The sequence below is a fragment of the Sciurus carolinensis genome, chromosome 1, assembly GCF_902686445.1.
Source record: "Sciurus carolinensis chromosome 1, mSciCar1.2, whole genome shotgun sequence".
NCBI classification, from domain to species: domain Eukaryota; kingdom Metazoa; phylum Chordata; class Mammalia; order Rodentia; family Sciuridae; genus Sciurus; species Sciurus carolinensis.
The window spans coordinates 128,343,255-128,369,015 of record NC_062213.1 but is presented as its reverse complement, the minus strand read 5'-3'; the positions used below and the strand labels follow the sequence as shown (position 1 = coordinate 128,369,015).

Genomic DNA, 25,761 nt, shown 5'->3' with positions numbered 1-25,761 from the left:
TTTCCCTTTCATGACAGAAGTAACCTTGAATGAGACTTCAATCAGATAGTATTCACAGAAGATTAATAAATGGAGGGATCTCTATAATGCCTTATAGATGTATGAGACCACAGAATTTTGACACAACTTTCAAAAAGGGAAGCCTGGGAAGACTGGAGTTACCTCTTTCATATTTAAATTTCATTTTAAAATGTAATGGGTTAACAAATGGGGCTAAGCTCTTCTCAAAGCCATCTTTGCTTCTCTGCCATGATATCCTGGATGTACAGGTTGTAAAGTGTTGGAAAGCACAATTCTGAAAGTTTTCCTATGCTTGTATGTTCTCAAAAACACAGGTTTTTCAATTCTATATGACTGAATTGAGATGGCCTGAATACTCTGCAGGAACCAGTGTTTCCTTTGGCTGGTAGGCTAGGAAGTCTCTGTGGTAGCCCGGACCTCACATCCCTCCTTAAGAGTTCGTTCCTCTTTGGGACATTTAGCCAGCGAGAGAGGACTATTCCAATTTATCAGAAAGATTTTTAATAATGTTGAAACTCAAGTGGGAAAAGATGGAGGTCTCAATATCTTTCTTCTCAGGAGGGCTCTCCTGTGCAAACTTTCCCAGTACCAGCTTGAGCTAACTAGGGCTATTTGGAGGAACAGTTTGTCAGGATATCCTGTTATATACTTCCTCTAAAGCATTTGTGTCACCAAGAGGGGCTTCTCATGGGACTCTTTTCTAAGCAAAGATCATTTGTTTCCAGTGGTATGTTTACCTTGCTGAGAAATGACTTGCAGTTTCCCTTTAAAAAAATGTTTAAAGATCTACATCCCTAGACACCCTACTACATATTAATAGGATTATATAAGAAACAGAAGTAGTAAAAGGGAGGGAGATAACTTGGCAGGCGCTATGGAGGAAGGTTCAGAGAAGACTGTTTGGAGTAGGAGATCATCAAGGTTTTGTTTTAAAGGATGAAGTGAATTGGAATTTAGAAGCTAAGGGTAGTTTAGGGTTGGTATTCCAGGCAGATAGAATAACATATCCAAGGGAAGACCACAGGAGTGACTTGTAGTGGGCATTTATTTCCTGGGATAGGGGTAGAATACATCTTTTGGAGGAGAGGAGAGACAAGATAGGAGTTTAGAGAGGTAGGTAGAGCTTCTATCATAATTGGTTTCATGTGAGATGCTAAGGATCTTGGCATTTATCCCAGTGATGAGAAAGCAGTAAGGAATGTATTGATTTGCATCTCATTATCTTACCAGCCAAGAACTATCAGGTTGATTTAAAACTTTTCTTCCTATAAATAATCTCACTTATCTCCATCCAATCTGAATCCACAAAATCCTTTTCTTCCTATTTGCTTTGTGTTGCCCTGACTCAGTTGCTTCCTACCTTTACCTAGTGTGTTACTCAGTTTTTTGTTGCTGTGACCAAACACCTGACAAAAGCAACTTAGAGGAGGAAAAGTTTATTTTGGCTCATGGTTTCAGATGTTTAGTTTTGGAGACTCAATCTATGATTGGCCCACTCCAGTGCTCTAGGCCCACAGTGAGGTAGAACATCAAGGTGGAAGGGCATGGTGGAAGCTTATGGCAGTCAGGAAGCAGAAAGAGAGGGTGGGGAAGAGTTCTGCAGGGAAGATGAACACTTCCGGGGCATATCCCTCAGTGGCCTACCTTCTTCAGCCACTCCTCACATGCATACAGTTACTACCCAGTCAGTTCATTCAAACTAGGATGAACTGATTATCTATAGCGCTCATAATCCAATCATTGCATCTTTGAATATTCCTGAATTAACATAGGAGCTTTTGAGGGGACACCTCCTATCCAGACCACAACACCTAGATTACTTCAAGAGTATCTAACCTGGTATCTCTGCTTGATGTTTCCTCCTTTAGTCCACGCTTCATGCTGCCAGCAGCAAGATTATCCTTAAACAAAAGCTGAGGTCATTACCTTTCTCCCAAACCTGCATATATTGCATGTAATACTTCCCCTTATGTGCAGAATAAAATCCCAACTGATCAACATGTTGTTTTGGATTCTTCATGAGTTGATATCAATTAAAAATTTCAATCTTTCTGTCATTTCACACCCTCCTTGAACCTTGTCAACACCAAACTAAGTCATCTTTCCCAATCTGCTGTGTGTATTGTTGTCTCTGTATTTTTGCTCCAACTGTATCTTCTCTAAAATCCCCTTTCTTCCATGTTTTTTTAAGGTTTGGCTCAAATTACACCAGCAGCATGACAAATTACTCCTAAATTTAGTGACTTAACACAATAAACATTATTATCTTCTACAGTCTCTGTGAGTCAGGAATTTAGGAGTATTTTGGCTGAGCTGTTGTGTGGCTTGGGATCACGGATAAGTTACCTGGGGGCTTGACTGGGGATGGAGATATGCTCCTTAGGTGGCTTACTCATGCAGTTGGCAAGCTGGTGCTCGCTCTGGGTAGGCGGCCCCAATCCCTCTCCAAGGTTACTTTGAGTGCTCCCTGTGGCAGCAGCCCCCCAAGAGTAAGCAATCCAAGAGACTAAGTTGGAAGCCACACACCTTTTGCCATTTGGTTTCAGAAGTCACATATTGTCAGTAGGGTGGGGTGGCTGATGACTGTAATCCTTGCTACTGGGATAGTTGAAACAGGAAGATGGCAAGTACCAGACCAGCCTGGGCAATTTAGGAAGACCCCGTCTTAAAAAAAACAAAAAAAGAAAGCCAGATATCACCATCTTACTCTTTGGACCAGTTCTGATAAGAGGGAGATTATACAAGGGTCTAGGTTTAAGAGGAAAGGATCACTGGTATGGTCTTGGAGGATGGCTAATACATTTCCTCAAGAGGCTTTCTAGAGTCCCTAACTCCATATGCCCTGTTCCTCCCTGTTCTCAATAGCTCAAATTTTTAAAAATCAGAGCTCCTGGAAATTTCTTAAGAAAATCATATTTTCTCCTTTTCTTATTTTATTTTATAAAGTGTGAACCTGAAAAAAATCGTTCTTTTTTAATTATCAAAGGACACAATGCTGAGGAATTTCATTGTCTAAAATTCTAGACTGTTAGAAACTTAGTTGTTCTGAGAACAGAACATCCCTTCCTCGCTTGGAGGATCTGAATTATCCAAATCACTTTGATTTAGAGAAGTGGCCTCAATTTATAGGACAGAGTTTCAGATAAGAAGTTGGAGACACAATAATTTTAAATTTATGTTTCCAAGGGAATAGAACTTTGAGTATGCTTCTCAATTGAGGTCTAATATTACGTATGAGTCTGATTTGCTTTGAGCTTATTAAATACTGCTTAATTTAAATTTTGCCTACATTCTTCTCCTCCCCTAAATATAATGATTCCTCATTCCATCTGTTGTTTTTTGGAGACATGCCTCATTGATGTGTCTTATTGAAGCAAATTAATAAAACTAACTTTACTGGGTTACAGGATTAGCCCCAGTGGTCTTTATTATAAGCTAAAATTATTGTAGCTTATATAACTGTATTCATTTTTAGAATTACACAGGCTTCTTGAACAAGGGTACCCTTAAGAATATTTCATCAGTGGGTAATTCCTATCTTTCCTCTGAATGTTTTGGAATCTATTTCTTTAATAGATTATGCTTTTAACTTACAAGTATTTTCTTCTTTGTTACAAGCTTCAAGATGATACCATCACTTTTTTCCAAGGTTCCCAACACTTTTATATCACCCTGCAACTCATTGGTGAATTTAATTTTCCCTCTATCCTCCTAACGACTCCTTTGGTCCTTTATGATTCTGCTACAAAAATCATCTTCTTTGTCAAGTCTTAACTGAAGGCTCTGGACAAAACTTAGCATTTGTTGCTTGTGTTCTCATGGTGCCTGTTTAAGCCTCCAATATGGCACTTACCACGTGCATAATTTCTTTTTCATGTTTTTTCCTCTCTACCAGCCTCTAGAGAAAAGAGATTATCTGTTCATCTTTGTATTTTCTGTGCCAGGCATACTAATTACCCAAACCTTACATGAAGTAATAAAAATGTTCACATGGCAGATGGAGAATTTAGTAGAAGCTTCACTTTTACATAACTTAGAATTGACTGAACACCCTACACATCAATCATTACTGTATCAGGCCTTTGTGATTCTTGGAGCCTGTATTAGGCAACCGCCAATTTATACTGAGAAAACACCTAAGGCACCACTGTTTTTTAGACTATTTCTAACATGGAGAATGTGAGAATTTATGAACTTACTTTTCTGATACGTTTTTCCCCAGTCTCAACTGAAAACTGTTTCGTTAAACTACTGTCTATGTGTTAGGCTAAATGCTAGGAACAACGATTCTGCATCATAGAAGTCGGACAGAACAAGAATGCAGTAATCTGTAAAGCTTTTCTGATTCTGGGAGTAAGGCCAGCATTAATACAACGCACGATTGTTATTTCTGAATGTCGCTTTGCAAAGAACTGAGATTATCAAACTTTTTGTTTGACAAGACCTACATAAAGAAACACATTTTATGTCTCCACCGCGATACATACCTACAAAAAACTGGAATAAAAACTTCTCAAAACAACTCCTTTACTACGTGATACACTGAGATCTTTGTTGTGTTCTATTCTTCTCATTAAAAGACAAAGTGGTGGTCCTGATTTACCAAACCGATTTCACCGTACCCCAGAGGTTACGGTTTGGAAAACCTTCGCTGGAAAAGGTACCTGCAGTCATTCCCACACCTCCCCGACTGCTTTGTGTACTTCCCAGTGATTACGGTGCTTCCAGTTTTGTGTAAATCCGGCCGCTCCCCTTCTTCCCGAGCTCCTTTAAGAGGGTGGTAACGACCCATCATGGTGGGGGGTGGCGGAAGGCAGGGCCCACTGAGTCCTCCGCGCAGGCGGGGCCCGCTCTTCCAGTTCTTGTGGAAGCCGGGATGTATGCACCCGGAGAGGGGCAGGGCTGAGGTAGGGGCAGCAACCGGACCTCGCAGTGGTGAGGAGAGGCAGAAGGAGTTATCAACCCCATTCCAGCGCCGCGTTTCCGGCAACCCCGTGGGGGTCCGCGCGTGCGCAAGGCGGTCCCGGGACCGTTCCGGACTCCGGGCGCCCGCGCGCGCTCCCGCCGAACCGAAGTTCGCGGTGGGCTCGGCGCGCGGGCGGCGCGGCGGCGCGCTCCAGGGGGCGGTCCTTCGTGGCCGGCACCGCCCTCCCTCCTCGCGGTCCTCTCCTCCCAGTCTCCCCCGCGCTTCCTGCACTAAGGTAGTTGCCGCCGTGTCCCCTTCGCCAGCTCGCTCGCCCTGGTGGTGCCATGGCGGCCTTCAGCAAGTACTTGACGACGCGGAACTCCTCGCTGGCGGGGGCCGCGTTCCTGCTGCTGTACCTGCTCCACAAGCGGCGCCGCGCCCTCGGCCTGCACGGGTAAGGCTCGTGGCCGCGCCGCCTTCCCGGGCCCGAGCGGGCGCTCCCCGCGCGCACTCCCCGCCCAGCGCCTGGCAGACGAGTCCCTGTGCCCGGCCGGATCAGGCGGAGAGAGGGCGGCTGCGGCTGCAGCCAGGCTCCAATGTCAGGGTGTCCCCGCCGCGCCGGCTCCCCCGGCTTTCCGCATACCCCGCCGGCCTGTCGGGCCACCTCGCTGCACCGGCAGGAGTGCGAATTTTCTCCTGTGCCCACAAGCAAATCTGCGACCCAGCCCGGAGGACAGTCGCTCCTAGTCGAGGGTGGGAGGAGGGGAAGCAGTGTGCCCATCCCACTCATAAAGCATCTCATTTCTGTATCAACTTTCTGGCTGTTTTAGTTTTGTCATCTCATTTCCCAGACATACCGTGAAGGATTTGTTTTGTGGACGTGGATGTGTGATTTGAGGATGGGGATTGGACTCGTCAGGCTGGTCACTGTTGTCTAAGTCACTTGGACGAGGTTTGGCTCGATTCCCGAGTAATCGCTGTTAATAGTCGCCAGGGTGATTCGTGTGAGCTATCCTCGGGCCAGTTGGCACGATTTCCTTCCAGAGTGCGTCCCCCGTCCCCAACTTGGAATTGCTCAGTGAACGCCCTGACATATCATCTGGAAAAGCTGAATTGGTTTCGTGTTATTTGGAGGACAAAGTTCCCTCCCTTGGCTTTGTAGGTGAAAGGTGAAAGTGTGTTTTAGGTGAGGACCAAGATCCTTTTTAATTACACTGCACTGCTTCCACCGCGAGAAGATTTTCATAATGGGATTTAACTTTTGAGGGGTCATAAGATTAGAGGAAGGAAGAGAATTGAGTTATAGTTGTGGAATTGCAGGTATCCTTTTTATTTCCTGGGCTACAGCAAGTGAATGAGAAAAGGTTAGTTCCCAGGTATTCTTGTCAGTCATTACATATCTCATATTAAATCTTAGCATCCTGCTTTCATAAATTTTACTTCATTCATGTCTCTGGACAGGTACTTTTGTCTCCTGTTTTTGATTTGCCTAATATATCTAATTAGTAGTAGATTTTGGGTTAAACACTCCCAAGTGGCTCCCTAGTCCCCTTCCCATGAAGTACTTTCTAGTCTTTTCCTGTGTAACTAAATTAAAGTCTGAAGTGATAGTCTTTTCTTTCCTAAATCAGTTTAACAAAGTTGAAAATAATTTGCATCATAGACTGGACATTATTATAGTACCTGTTCACTTTTCTTATTCTGGGTGTTTTTAAAAAAATATTAATTCTGGAAAATAGAAAACATTTTTCTATTGGATTGTGTGTCTTCTGAACTCCCAGTTGCAGTGGAAGTTATCAGTTATCTAGGCATATACTGGAAGGAAATATTAAATGCTTTAACTTGAATTGCATTTTTTGCAGAGAGTGTTACAGTTGGTAGAAGAATTGTTTTGAAATGGGGAGGAGACTTGAGGACAGCTAACAGTTGTGGCCTGCTTTGAAGATTTTTTTAAAAAAAACTTCTTTGGAGTGTTACATGCATGTAGAAAAGTATACATCATAAATCTAGAGCTTGAAGAATTTTTACAAGTGGAACACACCAGTGTAATCAACTTCCATATCAAGAAACATCAGCATCCCAGAAACTCCCCTCAAGCCCTCTTCCAGTTACAGTCAAAGGAAACTATTACATTGATTTTTAAGACTGTCTGTTATTAAGAGAAATTGAACATAATCTAATGGGAAGTGGCAATAGCAGTGAAATAGTGTAATAGAATTTGTCTTGTTAAATAATTGTGGCTCTTGTTTCATCATTGTAAATTTCTTTAAGCATCTCTTTTAAGGAACTTTGTGAACTTTTGGAGGGATTGAATTATGCAATAGTTAATTTACTGGACAAAAGATTGTTGTGAATCTTTTGCATCAGAGTAGGAAAATATTTTACATTAAATATTTTGTAGGAAGAGAAAGCAGATTATGAGCAGATAAATGTGGAGTTCAAATTACTGAGTTAAAATGAACTATTTTCAAATCATTAAGAATGGTATTCTTTTCAAAAATTTTTTATTCTGTTTAGTTATACATGATAGCAGAATGCATTTTGATTCATCGTACATAAATGGAGTATAACTTTTCATTTCTCTGGATGTACACAATGTGGAGTCTCACTATTCACGTAATGTTACATGTACATAGGGTGATGATGTTTGTCACATTCTACCATCTTTGAGTCTGTCTTTGTAGATGTTATGTACTTCCAGAATCTTATGCCTGTCTTTTACTCACTACCTTGGTATCACAATTCAAAGACTATAAAATTCTAACCTTATATTTTTTTGACCATTGGGATATCTTTGATAACAGGACTAATTTAATGTCTGTCCAGTACTTAATTAAGGCACTTGTGAATACTAAACCTTCTTTTGTCTGTGTTGTTAATAGTAGGTTTGTCCTAGAGTATATACTCTCTTGGAATTGGATAGGTAATACAGCTAGTAAAACCACATTAAAGGTTACAATATAATGTTATTCCAAACATTTGGAGAATGAGTAATTTAATATTCTGGTTTATTTTAAATTTTTGTAAATTAATTTTTTAAATCAGTTAAATCTCATATCCACAGCTCTTTATTGTGGAAAATTTCATACATATACAAGTAGAATAATATAATAATTCCCCCATACACTTTACCAAGAATTACCAAGAATATTCTGATATTCTTGTTTCATGTATGTCTACGTGCTCCTTACCCCTTCTTTTTACAGGTTTTAGGTAAAATTTATATACACTGAAATCTTAGTTATACATTTTTTAAGTGAATGGATACACTCATGTAATATACCCCTATCACAAATTAGAACTTTTCAGCTCCTCAGAAAGTTCCTTTGTATTCATTTATAATGGTGTCGTACCACTACTATACTAACTTTTCTCACTTTAGTTTTATCTAATACATTCTATTTTTATTATTTATGGGAAAAATGGAATATTTTACTCATGGATAAGAGCCATTTATTCAGTTTAAAGGAGTCTGTTTCTGAATTTTATATTACTGTGCTAGGTACTATAGGGGACATACACACATACAAAACATACATTTAAAAAAATGAGACATCTTTTCTCAAGAAGCTTACCTTCTTACTAGGGAGAGGAAACTTAACAAAGTATTTAAAATGTAAGATGATGACAGAATCAAGTGTATAGTCAGACATGCTCTCAAAATTCTGAGAAAGACCAGGTTAATGTCTTTGAAAGGGTTAGGGAAGGCTTTATGAAGAATGTGTGCCAAACCTATAAAGGTGGTGGTAATGAATAATAAAATAAATTGAATGTTACAGTAGTCTTTTTCAGATTTTTGTTGCATTTATGATATGCAGAAACTTAGCCCTTTACATCTTTCTTCCACTGCCACCAGAGCTCTTTTTAAGAAATGCAAATTTGTTCATAATATTCCTTCATTAAAATCTTTCGGCTACTCTAAAATAAAACTTCTGTTCTGATTTGGTCCTTGACTACTTTTTGTATTTACCAGCCATGTGGAATTAACTTGTAATCTCAGATGACAGGCTCTGCCTAGCCTTTGCAGACTGATTGTAATAAGTGTCATCCCCACTACTTTTTCCACTGTGAGAGTTCTTTTTCTTTAGGACTCAGTCAGCACTTAATCTTTTAGGTGTTTTCTGTCTTTTCCCTGTGTCCAGACTGATAGATGTCCTGTGCTTTCCTGGCACTCTTAAGCATCTCTATACTGTAGCAGTTACCACTTTGTATTGTCCTGGTTTCTTTTCTTGACCTCTGCCTACATCAGACTCTGAGTTTCTTGAGGGCATGGACTGAGTACCTTTAAATCTCTATTTTGGATCTACCATAGGATAGATAAATGATGTGAGGTAGTTGAAAAACCTTTAAAGGTAGTTGACATGCATCGGAGATGTGGGACTAATACAAACAAATAGAGGCATTATCTTCATAGAAATGATTAGTGTACCTGATAGTATAGAATGTAACCTGGGTAGGGGGAATTGGTGTGCCAGTTTTAGAATGTAGGGAAAAGGATCAGTCTACATTGCCACAGTATTTTATTATCTTAAAGCAGAACAAAGCAGTTTCTTTTTCTTCCCATCAGTGATTATGAAGTTCAGATTTCTTATCCTGGATTTCAGAGCCTTCCTCAATCTGGTGTCATTTTACCTGGCTAACCTTATGTGCTGTTGCCTGCTAGTAGGTGCTCTGTTCCAGATAGGCCAGTTTCTGTGCTGATGAATAGGCTACCCTAATTCTTGGCTTCTGAGCTTTATCCAAGCAATTAGCCATACCTGAAATTTCTTTGTGTTCTCTGGTCTCCAAATCTTACTATCCTTGAAGGGCTAGGGCAGGATTATCTCTTCCATGAAGTGTTTAACTATTCTAGGTGATCTGAATGGTGATCACACCCTGTTTAACGTTCTGAAAAACATGTTTAAGTACCTTTCTTGATTTATCTAATCTTTGTTTGGTGAGGTATAATCTAGTGATGTGTCAAAGTATACCTTTACCCTTTATCCTTTTTAATGTTCTCATCTATTAATGGTGGGACACAGTTTCCTACCACAAGTATTTCTGAGGAGTTTCAGGAAGCTTGGGTTTTTCTTAGTCACACTTTACTTCACCTTTTTGCTTCTTTGTATTTAGATCCTACTTTCATCTTGTCTTTTAACCCTGTCTCTTTGGTATCTGCCTTGATTTCTCTAAATCTTGAGCCACAAAGCAGGTTTTTCTAGAAGACTTCTGTTGAAAATTTGGGAGTAGTGGCAGGGATTATATGTCAGCATAGTGAACATCTCAGAATTCTTTTACTTAAGACTTGTTTGAGAGCTCTTCTATGATGACCTCTCACCCCTAAAAATACATGCCTGCTCCAAGTTCCTCTCTACCCTATCCTTGGTCAGGATCCTCAGCCAGGACACCTCCCAGTTGCTGAACTTACCATTATCTGCAGTGGTGCTGAACTGATCAGAGACTGACAGATGAGAGCCTCACCCCCTTGGCAGTCCTGCATCCCCTCACTTGTCTCTAACTGTAGCTTCCAAACCAGCACTACTTCAAGGGATATTGACACAGCAAACAGGTTCCTTGAAGCTGGGGCTAGGATTGGGGCTGTGTTTGGGAGCCTCATTATTTGTTATGCCAGGAACTGTACTCTGAAGCAACAGGTCTTCTGTGCCATTCTGGGTTTTGCCCTTTTGGAGGTGCTCTTTCGCCTAATGGTGGCCTTTCTCATCCTACTTGTCATAGGAAGGCGAGGTCTTCACCTCCTATTCTTTCTCCCATGCCTCATCTGCCCTCTGTGTTCCTTTTCTTGTATTTCCCCAGGCAGTCTGGGAAAAGTGGTTTGCTCAGGGTTTGTATTAATAAGAAAAAGAAGAAGGTGGGGGTTTGTGGAATTGCTTGGACATTCCCACTGTTGGCAATTTCTGGCTATTTTCTTTTTCCCTGAGAAAAATAAATGTTCTGTCTCACCTGGAGCCCCAAGGAATGGAGCCGGCCTTCTATGAACTAAGCCCTCTGAAACCATGAGCCCTTGAATAAAACTTTCCTCCTTTATAATTGTGCTGGTCAGATAATTTAGTCACAGCAGTGAAAAAGCTGACTAAAACAATAAATATGTAAAATAAAAAGCACATTTGATAATGGCAAGTGCTAAGAAAAAAATAAAGCCAGGACAGTAGACAGTGCTGGGCCATTTTTTTTTTTTTTTTTTTAACCATTTGAATGTCCTCATATCTCTGTCTTCTACTTCCTTCACTCCCTTTCCACTAATCCCCCTTTAACTTTCCTGCAGACATCAAATTCATCTTTATTTTGTAAGATATGCTTCTATCAACTCAAGCTCTAAAAGGGAGTGGTTTCACTTTTCACAGTTTCACAGGTTCACAGAGTGGTTTGTAAACTATAAACACAGGGTCATTTGAGGGACTGGAGCTATTTGAGATCCTTAGGATGAACCATGGTTATATGGGCTGGCCTCATTTGGATCCGTAGAATAAAAGATGATGCTTACGTAACCGTAGGTGAAAGAAGCATTAAAGGATTTACAGCGAAAGCAACTGTGTACTGAATTCAACTGAGGCAGATCAGGTCCAGAGCAGTGTTCTGAGAACTGTGTAGCTGGCTATAGTCAGCTGAGGGAACTAGGTGAAGGTCGTTTAATTAATTACACTTCCCAGTGTTTTGGTTCACTAGCATCCTTGGCAGATATTCTGTTTGAGGACTTTTGCATATGCTGTTCTCCTGCCTGGAATGTTCTTTCCCAGGTACCACATTGCTTACTCCTTTCTCTCTTTACTCCTTTCTCTCTTCTCCTTTCTGTCTTATCAGACATCTTAGTGAGCACATTGCCACTCAATTTAGGATAGCATCCTCAGTACACACACTGTCCACTATCCTGGCTTTATTTTTTTTCTTAGCACTTTTTATTTTACATATTTATTGTTTTAGTAAAACAGCTTTTTCACTGCTGTGACTAAATTATCTGACCAGCACAATTATAGAGGAAGAAAGGTTTATTCAAGGGCTCATGGTTTCAGAGGGCTTAGTTCATAGAATTCCTTGGGGCTCCAGGTGAGGCAGAACATCATGGCAGAAGAGCTTGGCAGAGGGAAGCATCTGGCATCACGAGGAAGCAGAGAGTTTTCACTCTCTAGATACAAAATATATATCCCAAAGCCATGCCCCAATTCCAGTCTCCTCCAGCCACACCCCACTACTTCAATTACCACTCAGTTAATCACATCAGGGAATTAAATCACTGATTGGGTTAAGACTCTCACAACTCAGTCATTTCTCCTCTGACTCTTCTTGCAGTGTCTCACATGTGAGCTTTTGGGGGACACCTCACATCCAACCATAACATTTATCTTATTTATTCTATGTCTGTGCTGCCAGAATGTAAGCACCATGAGGGCAGGAATTTTTGTTTTGTTCATTGTTATAGCTCTAGTTGCTAGAACTATGAGTGGCATATAGTGGGCACTCAGAAGATGTTTGTTGATTGACTCTACCTCTGAGATGCTCACTTCTTAGGGCTGTGGTTACTGTTGTTTTAAATAACACTTCTTTTCTTGCTACAAATGTAAATGTTGTCTCAAGTATATTATGTGCTCTTTAGGAGCTGGACCCTTTATGCCTCTTATTTCCATGGGTAAATCAAGTCTCAGAAACTTATAAAAATGGTATTAGTACCATTTGTAACCTAGTTGTGACAGTTAACAAGAGAGTAGAAATATTAAAGACAGTTAAGAAATTTGAAGTTATTCCTAATGCCATAATAATAATAAACTTATATTTTTGTTATATGCATTTATTACATAATTATAATTTTTTTGTTTTTTGTTTTTTTGAAGATGAGATCTTGCTTTGTTGCCCAGGCTGGACTCTGAACTCCTGGACTCAAGTGATCCTCCCTTCTCAGCCTCCCAAGTAGCTGGGACTATAAGCGTGCACCACCACATCTGATGATTCTATAACTACGTGTTTTGCTCTTTTCACTTAAGGTGTACATTTTTCATCTAGTTCTGTTCTTTTAAAAAATACATAAATATTCCTGTGGTTGGTTTAATCGTAATTTTTTTTTACCATTAAATATTGGGCATCTAGATTGCTTCTAGAATTTTTATAGATAGTACTGTATATTTTTGTGAGTGAACATTTCTATCTCTATTGAATAATTTCCTTGGAATAAGTTGCTGGAAATAGAATTGATAAATGAAAGCTTATGAACTTCTTTAGTGTTTGTGGAAAGGATATTATAGATATTCATAGACTGACTGGCATACTACTTTTAAAGAGTTGTGTCACTTTACAATACTGTGACTGAGTTCTAAAATTACTCATCATTAGGGAGTATTTAAATTTTTTTCTGCATTAGAGGTGCAAAATAATGTTGAAAGATTCTTTTAATTTGCATATATTTTTTATATTTGCAAGAACAAACTTTTTCTTTAATGTAGCAACTTGATCTTGATTATGAAGGTACCATGATGTAGTGGAAAAACATGGTTTTTGGAGTCAGGTATAGGTTCAGATTTTTATTAAGCCATTTGCGAGATCTGTGACCTTGGTCAATGAACTCAACAGCCTTAGTAGAATGGGGATAACAGTTTTCACATAATTCAACAGTTGATTGAGGATTACATAAGAAAAATGCATTCACCCCATGTTCAATAAATAAAAATAACTCATAGGCTATTGCTGTGCTTGCTAAAGTAAAACTAAGAAGACAACAAAATCTCCCATTGTTAGCTACTCAAAAATTATTGAACTTTCCTAAAAGTTTCCTTTCATAGTCACATCTATGAAAATCTCCCTAAAGAAGCAGCTTTCAATTGATAGAACCATTTACTTGTGGAGGTAGAAAGTATTTTAGTTTTATGTGACATAGTTTCAGGCACTCAGTAATTTATCAGTTGCTGCTTCTGTAATACGATACTGTATTTCTCCACCTTTTAGAGAGATGGTTCTAAACTAAATTTCATATTCACTGGCATAAAATAGAACAAAATTATGACCTGCTTTGTAGATCTTAATCTTTTGTTAAAATCGCATAAGATGAAATTTGTTTTTATAACAAATATTCTTCATATTTAGTTTATACAGTGGTTCTACTTCCTTTTCCCTCCTATGTGCTTAATTTTTTTTTTTTTTTTTTTTTAACCTGGGTGCAGGTCCTTACACTTAAACTTTTTTTTTTTTTTTTGAGCATGTCGCTTCTTCCTTTTAGAACTTTAATTAGTATTCTTTCTGTATATTTTCCCAATAAATTAAAAAGAAATTGGACCAGACTAAGCATAAAGCAATATTTATACCACTCTAACCTTGCTATGTATTGACACCTTCTGGGTATTGTATTGACTTGTCTTTATCTTGCCAGTACCTTCTGATAACAGACCTGGCATTCTGAAAGTATTCATAACCTGATCTGTATTAGGCCAAAGTTCTTTTTTGGGGTGTTTCTGAAACTGCTAATTGGGAAAGGTTTTCTTTTCTCATCATAGTACTGTGAAGATGAGACCCTAGAGTTCTTTGTACCATTGGTCTCTTATATGAAAAAGCAGAGAACCCTTGATTTGGTCTAACATGTTTTGTAACATAGTAAACAAAGTTGATGGAGTTTCCATATTCCTTCAGAGAAGAGAATGGGCTTAGTCTGACGTGATTTTTTGGTGAACTCTCTTCTTGCTCCTAGAGTTTACCTCTTCCTTCTTAGTACCCATTACCATACTGTCAATTTAGATAAATTATATTTCCCCCAAAGGATCAATATCATACTCATGCATGATCTGATGAATATCATTAACTTCTATTCTTTTACTGTAGAACATAAACTGGAATTGGGAGGAAGAAAGTGTCTTTTATGTTTACTTTGAAGTGATGTATGACCAAATTAAATGCTGGTATTTCTCCATTCTTTTGGTAAGATTTTTATGGAACATTAGAGTTGTTTACATTGTCACGTGTAGTATTTCTATTAAAAATTAGACATTGCACTTTTACTAAAGAACAGTTGTGATGGGTACAGTGGCATACCTAAAATCCAAGCAACTTGGGAGGCTGAAGCAGAGAATTATAAGTTTGGGCCAGCCTCACCAATTTACTGAGACCTTGTCTCAAAATAAAAAATTAAAAGGAATGGGGATATAGTTCAATGGTAAAGTGTCCTTGGATTCAATCACCAGAACAAAGGAAAAGAAAATAGTGACTTTTTTTTTATGAGTAAAATCACTTTTGTTGTAGGTATCCCTGTCAAGAATAGAGCCTTTATTAAGCATGTAGTCCAAATGCTTTGGCTAAATGATGGTTGTGTTCTTTTTATTTATTTTAATTCTTTTATTTGTTTTAATTAGTTATACATTACAATAGAATACACTTTGATACATCATATATAATGGAATTTAATTTCTCATTCTTTTGCTTATACATGATGTAGATAGAATACCACAGGTCGTATAGATCTATGTACATGGAGTAATAATGTCTGATTCATTCTACCATCTTTCCTACCCCCCGGACCCCCTCCCTTTCCTTCACTCCCCTCTACCTAATTCAAAGTAACTATTCTTCCCTAGCCCACCCACCTCATTGTGAATTAGCATCTGCATATCAGAGAAAACATTCAGCTTTCAGTTTTTTTGAAATTGGCTTATTTCACTTAGCATGATATTCTCTAGCTCCATCCATTTACCAGCAAATGCCATAATTTCATTCTTCTTTAAGGCTGAATAATATTCTGTTGTAGAAGTGGGAACTGTAGTATGTATTAGGATGGTTTAAAACCTTACTAGGGACAGCTTGTAAATGTGCTTAAAATATATTTTTTAAAAATTCTACATTTCTTATTTTTTTTCTAGAATAACAGTCCTGAGTGAATAGAATTTAATAACGTATAAAATTAAAAGTAAAGCTGATCAGAGCATAGTTAGGTATTTTGATATCTGTTAATAGATGAACAGTCTCACCATTATACTGGTACCATAATAGACACAATATGCTTAAATTATTTTGATTTTTTAATATTTTATATCTGCCAGCATGAAAAAGAAATATACCACGTGGAATAGGGCAGCTTCTTTAGGTAAAAGTTTGTCATTATTTTAAAAATGTACATTTCACTTAAACCTATGAAGCAACCTGACACACAGTTTCTCTTAAGAAGGAAAAAGACAATGATGCTATAATTTAGTGAACAGCACAAAACCTCTGAACTTTTAAAAAATTGCTTTTACTACTTCATAGTTTTAAATATTAGACATTTTTGCCGATAAAATGTAAGAGATACTCTAGAAGATTCGATTTAGAAAAAGAAAAAACACCTAAAATTTCTCATGATTACTATCACATTTTGTTGATTCTAAGATACACTTTTCCCCCACATTTTAGTACTTTTTCCCCATTTTAACTTCTGAAATGAGGATGTAACTTAAAACTGTTGCTTCTTAGCTTTGATCAAAACAGTATTAGCTTACTGTTGCATTTCATTTTTATCTTCTTTGTAAAAATAGTGTATATTGGCTAGCATCAAACTCAGACTTCTTACTCTAAATTTAGTGTTATTGCAGTTCTTCAGTTTCTCTTGGAGGTGAACTTAGGAGAAAAGAAGAAATCAAGGTAGAATGCCGTATTTTACTTATTCCAGAACAAGGGCTGGAGGAAGTAGCCTGGCCTGAGAACAGAAGGTGGAAATAAAAAACTACTCAAAGAAAGGAACCTAGTCATCATGCCACTAAGTCAGAGTTGAGTGCCCACGGTATGTGAAATGCTGGGTTTTGAGCTGTTTGGTACAGAGATTTGATTGAGAGGTCTCTTCTTGGGAGTTGGGGATATGATATAAGTCTGTACTTTAATTAATTGGACATAGAATTTCTAGGTGCTGAGGACTCTGAAAGTAAACAATTCTCTTTTCTAAATGAATCTTATAGTGGGAGAAAGCAGAACCTATTTATCCTAGTTTTGTATTTGAACATTTGGGAAGATTAAAAATTAAATCAAGAAAAAAGCATTAAAAATCATTAAAAAATGAAATTGGACAAGATTTTTTTCTGTTGAGAAACTCACAGAATGTTGAAGGAGAGAATTCTGTATTTTAACACTTAAATACTATTTTCTTGTTAAATTCCCAGCAAATTTCTCCACAAATCTTCTAGTAATGTTTTAAGATAGTGTTCTCTATTTATCTCTATTTATCTCTATTTATCTAATAGTTACATTGCATCAGAAAATTTAAGGTGTTTTTTAACTGTGGGAATCATTTCATTGTTTTTCCTCCCTCAGTAATGCCAAGATGTTTTAGTAAAGAGATGGGGGAGAGGAAAGAAAATCAAGTGTAAGACTTAATAGTTCATAGGGATTCCACTTTTTATTTAAGTATCAGATATTTTCCAGTTTAACTATTGATGAATAGATACATTTCTGCCTATATTTTATTTGTTCAACAAAATAGCTAGTTCCCCCACCCTCAGAGGAGACCTTAATGTGGGGAGAAATAGAACATTTATTCAGTACATTCTATTGAATGTTGTATGTCCATGGGCTGGGCATAGAGATACCAAATTGAGTAATTTGTCTTAGTAATAGAAGAATTTGTACAACCAAAGTATAACTAGTGGTGGGAATACAGTTTTATGGGAGGGAGTATGGAGGTGGGAATGTTTCATTCAAATGCAAATTTCACATTTGAGCTCTGATCTTCAGGGATATGGAGTGTCTTGCTAAGGGGTCAAGGACATTCCAGTTAGGGAAAATAGCTTGAGAAAAAGACATGGAATTATGACTTGAGAAGAAGGGTCTATAGATTATGCCACAGATAAATAAATATACATACACATGTATAACTTAATGATTTATTTTTATAAACAAAACACCTTTGAAACCATCATTTGTTCAAGAAATGGATCTTTATAGCCACTCTAGAAGCCTTCTACGTGATCCTTTTCCAATCACAGCCCCTTTCCTCTCTCCTAAAGGTAACTGCTATTCTGACTTCTATACTAATTGCATTTCCTTAAATTTTATTATCCAAATGTGCTTTGCTGAGCAATATAATTTAGTTGTGTCTTTGTTTTTTTTAAGTCTCTGAAAGTGCATATCCCTGCTACCCTTTTTCCCTTTTTTCTTATAGTTTATTTGTTGAAGCAACCAGATATTTTGACCTATATAGATTCTGAATTATGCTGATTGCATAAAGTTTTTCTTTATCCTTTGTATTTTCTGCAAATTGATAGTTGGATATGAAAGCTTGATCACATTGAAGTTTTGTTTGTCTTGAGTTGTTATGAAAGGCAATACTTCCTAGGCCCTGTTGTGGTTTACTCTTCATTAAGAAGTGTATAGTGTTATGGTTGTTTCTCTTTCGTGATTTTAACAGCCATTGATGGTTTATGTCTAGATAATTAACTTACTACTAAGGCTTATAAGATGACATATGTGAATTGTTATGTATTTATAAGGTGGAATACTTCCACAATAAGAAACTTTTACTTTTCTACTCTCTGGTTACCCAGTGGTACAATTCAGTTAGGAAAGGCAGGATAGATAGTTGCTTTTTATTAATCAGTTTTCAAAATAATATGTTAGATTTCTGTTATTGTCTGAAGGTGATCAGTGAGTTCAAGAACCACTGATTTAATTATTTGTGCATCTGTTCATTATGATTATTATCTTTATTCATGCTTGGTTGCCCATCTTGGTCCAGTGAGAGCCTCTTTAAAGTTGGCTCCTTAGTCCTGTTGTCATGGCCTCAGTGGTCTTTGATAGTAACTTCCTTACTGTCTGTAATAATATGTTCAAATCTCTTGTTAGATATATTTTGACCAGATCTAAAATCAGCTCTTTGTTCCAAGAAGAGTTTGGTTCTTTTTAATGGGAAATGGTATTTCAAGATCGCAACCGAAACTTGGGCATGTTTGTTGAGTCTGTTGGCCATTGTTTCTAGGCCTTTCTTAAAAACAGCTAGAATATGCTATAACTTCCAATCTGTATATAGGACTTGAAGATTTTAAATTACCCTTTTCTGTGTCTGTGTCACAGAAGAGTGGTGAATTGAAGCTACAAATCTTGTTTCTTGTATTCCAGTAAAAGAACATTTAAAGTCAGATATGAAAAGCCAAGCAGGAGAACTTTATTATGAGTGAAAGTAAAGTTAGTCTCCAGCAAAGAACCCTTTGGAGATGAGAGTGGGTCATCTCCAAGCAGAGAATGACAAAGTTTAAGTGTTGTTTCCAAATTTATTGCTGTTTTATAGTTGCCTTCAGACCTGGAGTCCACCTTATACACTCTATACCAATCAGGTATTCAATTCTTCCTTCATGTTGGATGGTGGAGTTTTTGACCCTAGTTGATTCTTTCTAGAACTGTCATGGTGGCCATCCTTTTCAGAGGGTTTCATCTACAAGTTAATCTTATAGTTAATGTGGGTACTGGGGTCAATGATTGGGCAGAATTCATCTTAGCATGCCTACGTTGATAATGATATTTCCATAAATCCTAACTTTACAGTGACCTCAGGAGACCCTGCTAGGAGTTAGCTCCATTGATCTTTCTTGAACTATTTCTTAATTGACTCCCTTTGTTTCCATGTGTTTATTCTCAGGGTTAGTATACCTGTTGTTGTTCTACAAGTTACTCGATCATTTATTAAAGGCAGTTTGAAAGAAACCCTGTACTGATTCATATTTCACTGCTTATTACTAACTGCTGCCTAACATTTGTATCTCCTTTTTTCTACACAGTTCATCTTGATTCTTAAGAATATAGGGGGTGGTCAAACTAGAATGTCACAGTGATACTCAGTTGCTTTATTCCATTTTATACACACAACACTTTCCAAGTTGTATTTCAGATACAGCCCATATGATTTCTGAAAAGTTACTTTTTTTTTTTTACATACATGCTCTTCAAATTCATTCATTATTTTATGGTGGTGTTATATTTACATCATCAGAGCATACTCTCTCCCTTTTAACTCTTATTTAGTCTTGGTTCTGTAAGTAAATATATAATGCTTATTACCTCTCCTTATCTCAGTGGCTCTGAAGTCATTCCTTTTGTCCAAGATCATTCTTTTTGTTCTCTAGTAAATTCCTCAGAAAGGGCTAATGGACAGTATTTTATTGTTTTTAAATATCTTTTAGTTGTTGATGTACCTTTATCTTTATTTATTTATGTGTGGTGCTGAGAATTGAACACAGTACCTCATACATGCTAGGCAAGCACACTTTACTGAGCTACAACCCAGCCTGCTAATGGACAAATTTGCTAAATTCTTTCATGTTGCAAACAGTTTGTTTATGGTCCTTATTTTCGAATATTTGATAATTCAGCTGGATATAAAAATATTTGGTTCATGTTTCTCTTCTTGACTATAAGTATTATTTTAGTTATTAGCTTATATTCATTTAATTTAGTAACAGAATAAATCTTGGGTTCTTCCAGGTTGATTTTTCTGAAGTATGTGGTTTCCTTTTCCCCTCTTCTATTGAACCATATGTAATAGCCATTTTTATAGATCAAAAAATGATCAATTATTGACATTTTCATGTGTTTTAATATTATGGTTTCAACTCCTTTTTATTTCAGGAGAGTTTTTTAAAATTATAGTTTTATTTTTTGTTTCCTTTTTAAAAATCATTATGGGGGAACTTTAATAAATAGCCTTTGTTTATCATTAGTATTTATCACTTTTCTCAAATGTTTGTTTTCTGTTTAAATATATAAAGTTTATGTGTATAATTTGTGTATTATTTTCACATTTTATCTGTTATGTTTATTTGCTCTGTATTTGGTATAGTTTGTATTCAATTTTTAATGGTTTATCTTTTAAAAATTTTACCACAGTTGTATATTATACAAATTCTGTTTTCTGTTACCACTTTATATTCTGCATTGCTGCTTAATATTTTAAGTTTATTTTGAGATCATAATTGATAGAACTCCTACAGTAAAGTGTTTCTGACATCCTTTAACTTTATGTAGGAACATTCTTATTTTTGTATCTTTGAAATAACTTTGTTAAGGATTTAACTTTGATCCTATTTTGTTGCTTGTTTTCTGTATCTGAAGGTAATTTTCAACTTTTATAAGGGAGGCTTGATTTAGTATAATTTTTCTACTTTGTGCCCTAGAGCTCCCTTCTCTGTTGCTTTCATGAAATGTTTGAAAACATGGTAGCTTACTGTCTGAGATCTCTAGGCCGTTTCTTTTCTTCACTTTGTTCTTAGGCTGCTCACACTGAACTCTGTTTCTCTCAGTTTCTTTTCAGGGTGAGGCTTTATTCTGTAAGGAAGCTGTAGGGAAGTTCAAACTTTCCTTTTAGTCTTTTGAGTCTATTGGAACAAACTGACAATAGACAGGAGGAAAGACATAATGGTTTATTAATGTGCCCAGCACCAGAGTCAGACAAAATATGAGAACTCAAAGAAGGCCAGATGATTGAGACTTAACTACACTCTTCATAGGAAGAGAGTAAAGTAGGGGACTGTGGGCAATTTTAAGGGGAATAAATGATTTGTAGGGGAGGAATGAAAATAGACAATGACTTGGGGCAAAGTTCTTGGCTCCAGGTATAGTGTCTGATTTTCAGTCTCTTCCTGTGATAAACTTCCTTGGTTATGAAATTTCAGTAAGAAAATTTGAAGACAGTTGTGTTATTCTTTGTCAGATTCAATCTTTAGGTAAATAAGGTATCTTCCTAGAAACCCTTTCTCAGCATTAGCTGCTCTCCAGTGCTCTCAGTTTGAAATCCAAAGTGACATGTTTGGGTTGTTGTTTTTTGAACCCCAACAGAGTGGTAGTTGTTTAATTTTGAGTATTAAGAGGTCCGGGTTGTTTTACCCATTCAGACCTTACCTTGAACTCCCTGAATCCACGTGCAATTTATTGGACTGTGCAGAACTCCTTCCAGTTTCACTGTTCTTCTTCAATTGGCCCTTTGAGTTTTCCAGTGAGTTATTCTAGTGGTTTTGGATACCCTATTAATTCTCTCTACTGTTTTTTGCACAGATACTGCCACCATTCAGGTCTTGTAGCTGTTGGTAGTTTGGTGCCTCCTATTCATATTTTGAGTTTTGTAGGAACATTTCATCAATTTTTTTAGTTTCGGTATATATGTTGTCCATGGATTTTTGGGTTTGCTATCCTGATTGTTGAGTCTGGATTTTTTTGGGAGGAGAGAGATAATTCAGGGAGATTCAGAATCATCCCATTCATCTCAAATCATTGGAAAAAAATATACTTTTTAATAAAGGGTGGTGAAATAACTGGTAAGCTATTGGAAATATGACAAATTAAGTCTACCCATCACACCATATATAAGAATAAATCCATTAAACCGCACAAGTGCCAGAAAAAAAATGGGTGAATTCAGCTCTAACCTAGGTATAGAGGAAGTCTTTTAAAGTGTGACTCAAAAATTCAAATACAATAAAAGAAGATAGTGATTATTTGACTACATAAAATTGAAAACCTCATGTGTGGCAAAACCCCACCAAAGTGTCAAAAGACAAATGGCAATGTAGAATCTGTCTTTAGTATAGGTCACAGATAAAGGGATAATATACATAAATGACTCTTAAAAGTATGATTGACTTCACTCAAAATGAGAATTGCAAGTTAAATCTGTACTAGATACTGCTTCACATTTACATTGGCAGAAATTTAAAAGTGTCAAAATATACTTTATTGGAGAGGTTATGGAGAATCTGGTATTTTCTTATACTGCTGGTGTTAATACAAGGGCACATTCTTTGGAGGGGAATTTGTCTATAGGTAACAAAACTACTGTGCATTTACCTATTGACCCAACAGTCCTCATGGAAGATACAACTGTGATGACATGCATAAGGTTTTTATTAGAGCATTGCTTGTAATTGCAAACTGTTTGAAAAAGTCTAAATGCCCATTCATAAAGTGTGGTTGACAAACTATGGTTCTTACACAGTGGAGTTCTGTGCAGCTATAAAAATGAAGATGCGTTCTGTGAACTGATAGGAAAGATTGTCAGGAAATATTAAGTAAAGCAGTTTAACAAAAGACTGATATGTTACTTTTTATGTAAGAAAGGATAAAAATCAGATATGTAGGAAAAAAATTTTTTCCTTTTATTCTTCTTGCTCTTTCATTTTTTTTTTTTTTTACTTTTTTTGATTGTAAACAAATGGGATACATCTTGTTTCTCTGTACATGAAGTAGAGGTATACCATTTGTGTAATCATACATTTACATAGGGTAATAGTTTTTGACTCATTCTGTTATCTTTCCCTCCCCCCACCCCTCCCTCCCCTCCCACCCCTCTTTTCCCTCTATACAGTCCCTCCTTCCTCCATTCTTGCTCCCCCCCCCCCCATTATGTATCATCATCCGCTTATCAGCGAGATCATTCGTCCTTTGGTTTTTTTGAGATTGGCTTATCTCACTTAGCATGATATTCTCCAGTTTCACCCTTTGCCTGCAAATGCCATAATTTTATTATACTTTATGACTGAGTAATATTTCATTGTGTGTGTGTGTGTGTGTGTGTGTATATATATATATATATATATATATATATATATATATATACCACAGTTTCTTTATCCATTCGTCAATTGAGGGCGTCTAGGTTGATTCCACAATCTGGCTATTGTGAATAGATATGTATATATTGATTATTTTGTGCAAAAAGAAACAGGATAGATAATCAGAAAAGTGATAAAATGTGTTATTTACAGGACATGAATGAGAGCACAGTGGAAAGGAAGGAGTGTTGATTGATAGGGTAGGAGATATTGGGACCATTGGAGAAATTTTAATTAAGTCTGTAGATTATAGTATTATAGCAATGTTAATTTTCAAATTTTGATAATTGTACTGTGGTTATGTGAGAGAATCCCTTGGTTTTAGAAAACAGACACTGATGTATTTAATGGCTATTTAATCCCAAATGGTTCAGAAAAATATTTGTATGTGTGTATGAGAGAATAAAGCAAATGTGCTAAATGTTAATTGGGAAATGTAGATGAAAGGTATATGAGAAACATTTGTATTATTCTAGCAGTTTTTCAGTTAAGTTCAAAATCATAATTAAAAGCTTTTTTTAAAATGCCTTTGTTACAAGTACAAGTCTGGGAAGCTCCTTTTCCCTCCACATGCAGAGTGCATAAATATGTACAGCAGAGCAAACTCATTTTTAAAAGAACATTATTAAAAAGGTAAAAGATAATAGCCATATGCATAGTCCATCTGTAAGAAGCAGTGCAGTCCTTGGATCACTGGAGTACCAGGGTTTTGTAGGGTTATCTTCACCACCAGAATGTACAGCTAATTCTTCCACTTAATACCAAGCAATAAAAATTAGACACAGTCCATGAAGGGTGGGAACACTTTCCCATTGAAGGCTCCTAGAAGAGTCCCCAAATTTCTACTTGAGACAATGTTGAATTTTTATTTCCCACTGACCCTGGGGCTGTTTCCCCAAATGGAATAATAATATTCTGTACCTCTTCTTGTGCAAAGGTGAATGAAAACTTTTTTTGAACAGAGTGTGATATTGGAATGTAACCTCTGATATTTAAAAACACTGGTTCTTATGTGATTGAACTTTTCAGTGAGAATGCCCCATGGGTGTTCATATTTCCTTATGCCATAGGAGGTAGGAGTATAAATGAATTTGAAGAGGCCAGGCAGCACTCTGCTTACAGGACAGCCAGTTCCTAGATAGAGCTCATAAGGCTGGGATGGCATCTCATTTACAGAAGGCATTCGTCTAATTCTAACCAGAAGCCAGAATTCAGAAGTTTACAGACAAAATCAGTAAGGCAATGAGTCAACTCATGAAGCAGGAGGAGCCCTTCTGGCATGCCAGAGACCTTCATTGCTCCAGATTGCAAACCGAGGTATCACAGAAAACAGGAATCTTTTTTTTTTTAAATATGGGATCTCACTGTGTACCCCAGGCTGCTGGCTTCAAACTCCTGGGCTCAAGTGAGTCTCTTGCTGTGGCCTTTTGAGCAACTGGAACTACAAGTGCATGCCACTGTGCCTGGTTAAAAGATTCTTTTTTTTTTTTGTTAACTTTACAATTGTTAAGAATATTGTAATCCTCTTTATAAGATTTTTAATGTGAATTTTCTGCAATTATTCTACAGGATTTGGATATTTTGGTAAAGAAACACAGGTGTCCTAGAGGAACCCTATTTTATGAATACAGTGAATCTTATGTACAAACTATGAAGGGTGCCAGTTATCAACCCTTTTTAAAATTTTTATTTTTATTGGTGCATTATAATTATACATAATAGAATTCATTGTACATATTTCTATATTCACACAATATAACAATATACCTCCCTCTAATACTTCCCTTTTTTCCCTAATACCTCCCTTTTCCCTCCAGTTATCCACTCTTGAATTGGTGTTAATTTGCGTATAATTTTTAGAATCAGCATGTTAGGATTTTGGTGGTGATTTCATCTATTAATCAATTTCTAATATTTTTATTTCACCTTTTTTGGATCTTGTCACAAGTTTATAAAGTAGTACTTTTTTTTTTAGAAATGCAGCTTTTAGTTTAACTGCCTAGTGTCTGCTTTTAAATTTTTTTATATTTTGCATCTATTTGTATTCTTTTATTTTTCTAATTTTGCTGTTTTTATAATATTCAACTGCTTTTTCTAGTATATGTATTTAAAGTTATGATCTCTCTGAATTACTGCTTCATTTGGATTCCACAGGTTTCTTGATATGTAAACTTTTTCATTTTGTAAACATAATATTTGATATATCATATATTTCAAGATATTTTCTGATTTCTTTGATGCTGAGTTCTTATATCTCTGTCAGTCATTTATTACTACATAACAAACCAGCCCAAAACTCAGATATTTAAA

General features: G+C 36.8%; 1 protein-coding gene and 1 pseudogene across 2 annotated transcripts in view; both read left to right on the top strand.

Moving 5' to 3' along the window:
- The first annotated feature begins 4,960 nt into the window (after positions 1–4,960).
- Positions 4,961–25,761, top strand: part of Abcd3 (ATP binding cassette subfamily D member 3) — a 73,844-nt gene continuing 53,043 nt past the window's right edge. Inside the window, exon 1 of one of the 2 annotated variants that reach the window (XM_047555571.1) lies at positions 4,961–5,381. In XM_047555571.1, coding sequence (XP_047411527.1) covers positions 5,272–5,381 — 110 coding nt within the window. In that variant the 5' untranslated portion in view covers positions 4,961–5,271. The remainder of the gene's footprint in view (positions 5,382–25,761) is intronic. The other variant, XM_047555562.1, reaches the window with a different exon arrangement.
- On the top strand, positions 5,524–25,058 carry LOC124989070 (ATP synthase F(0) complex subunit C2, mitochondrial-like; annotated as a pseudogene).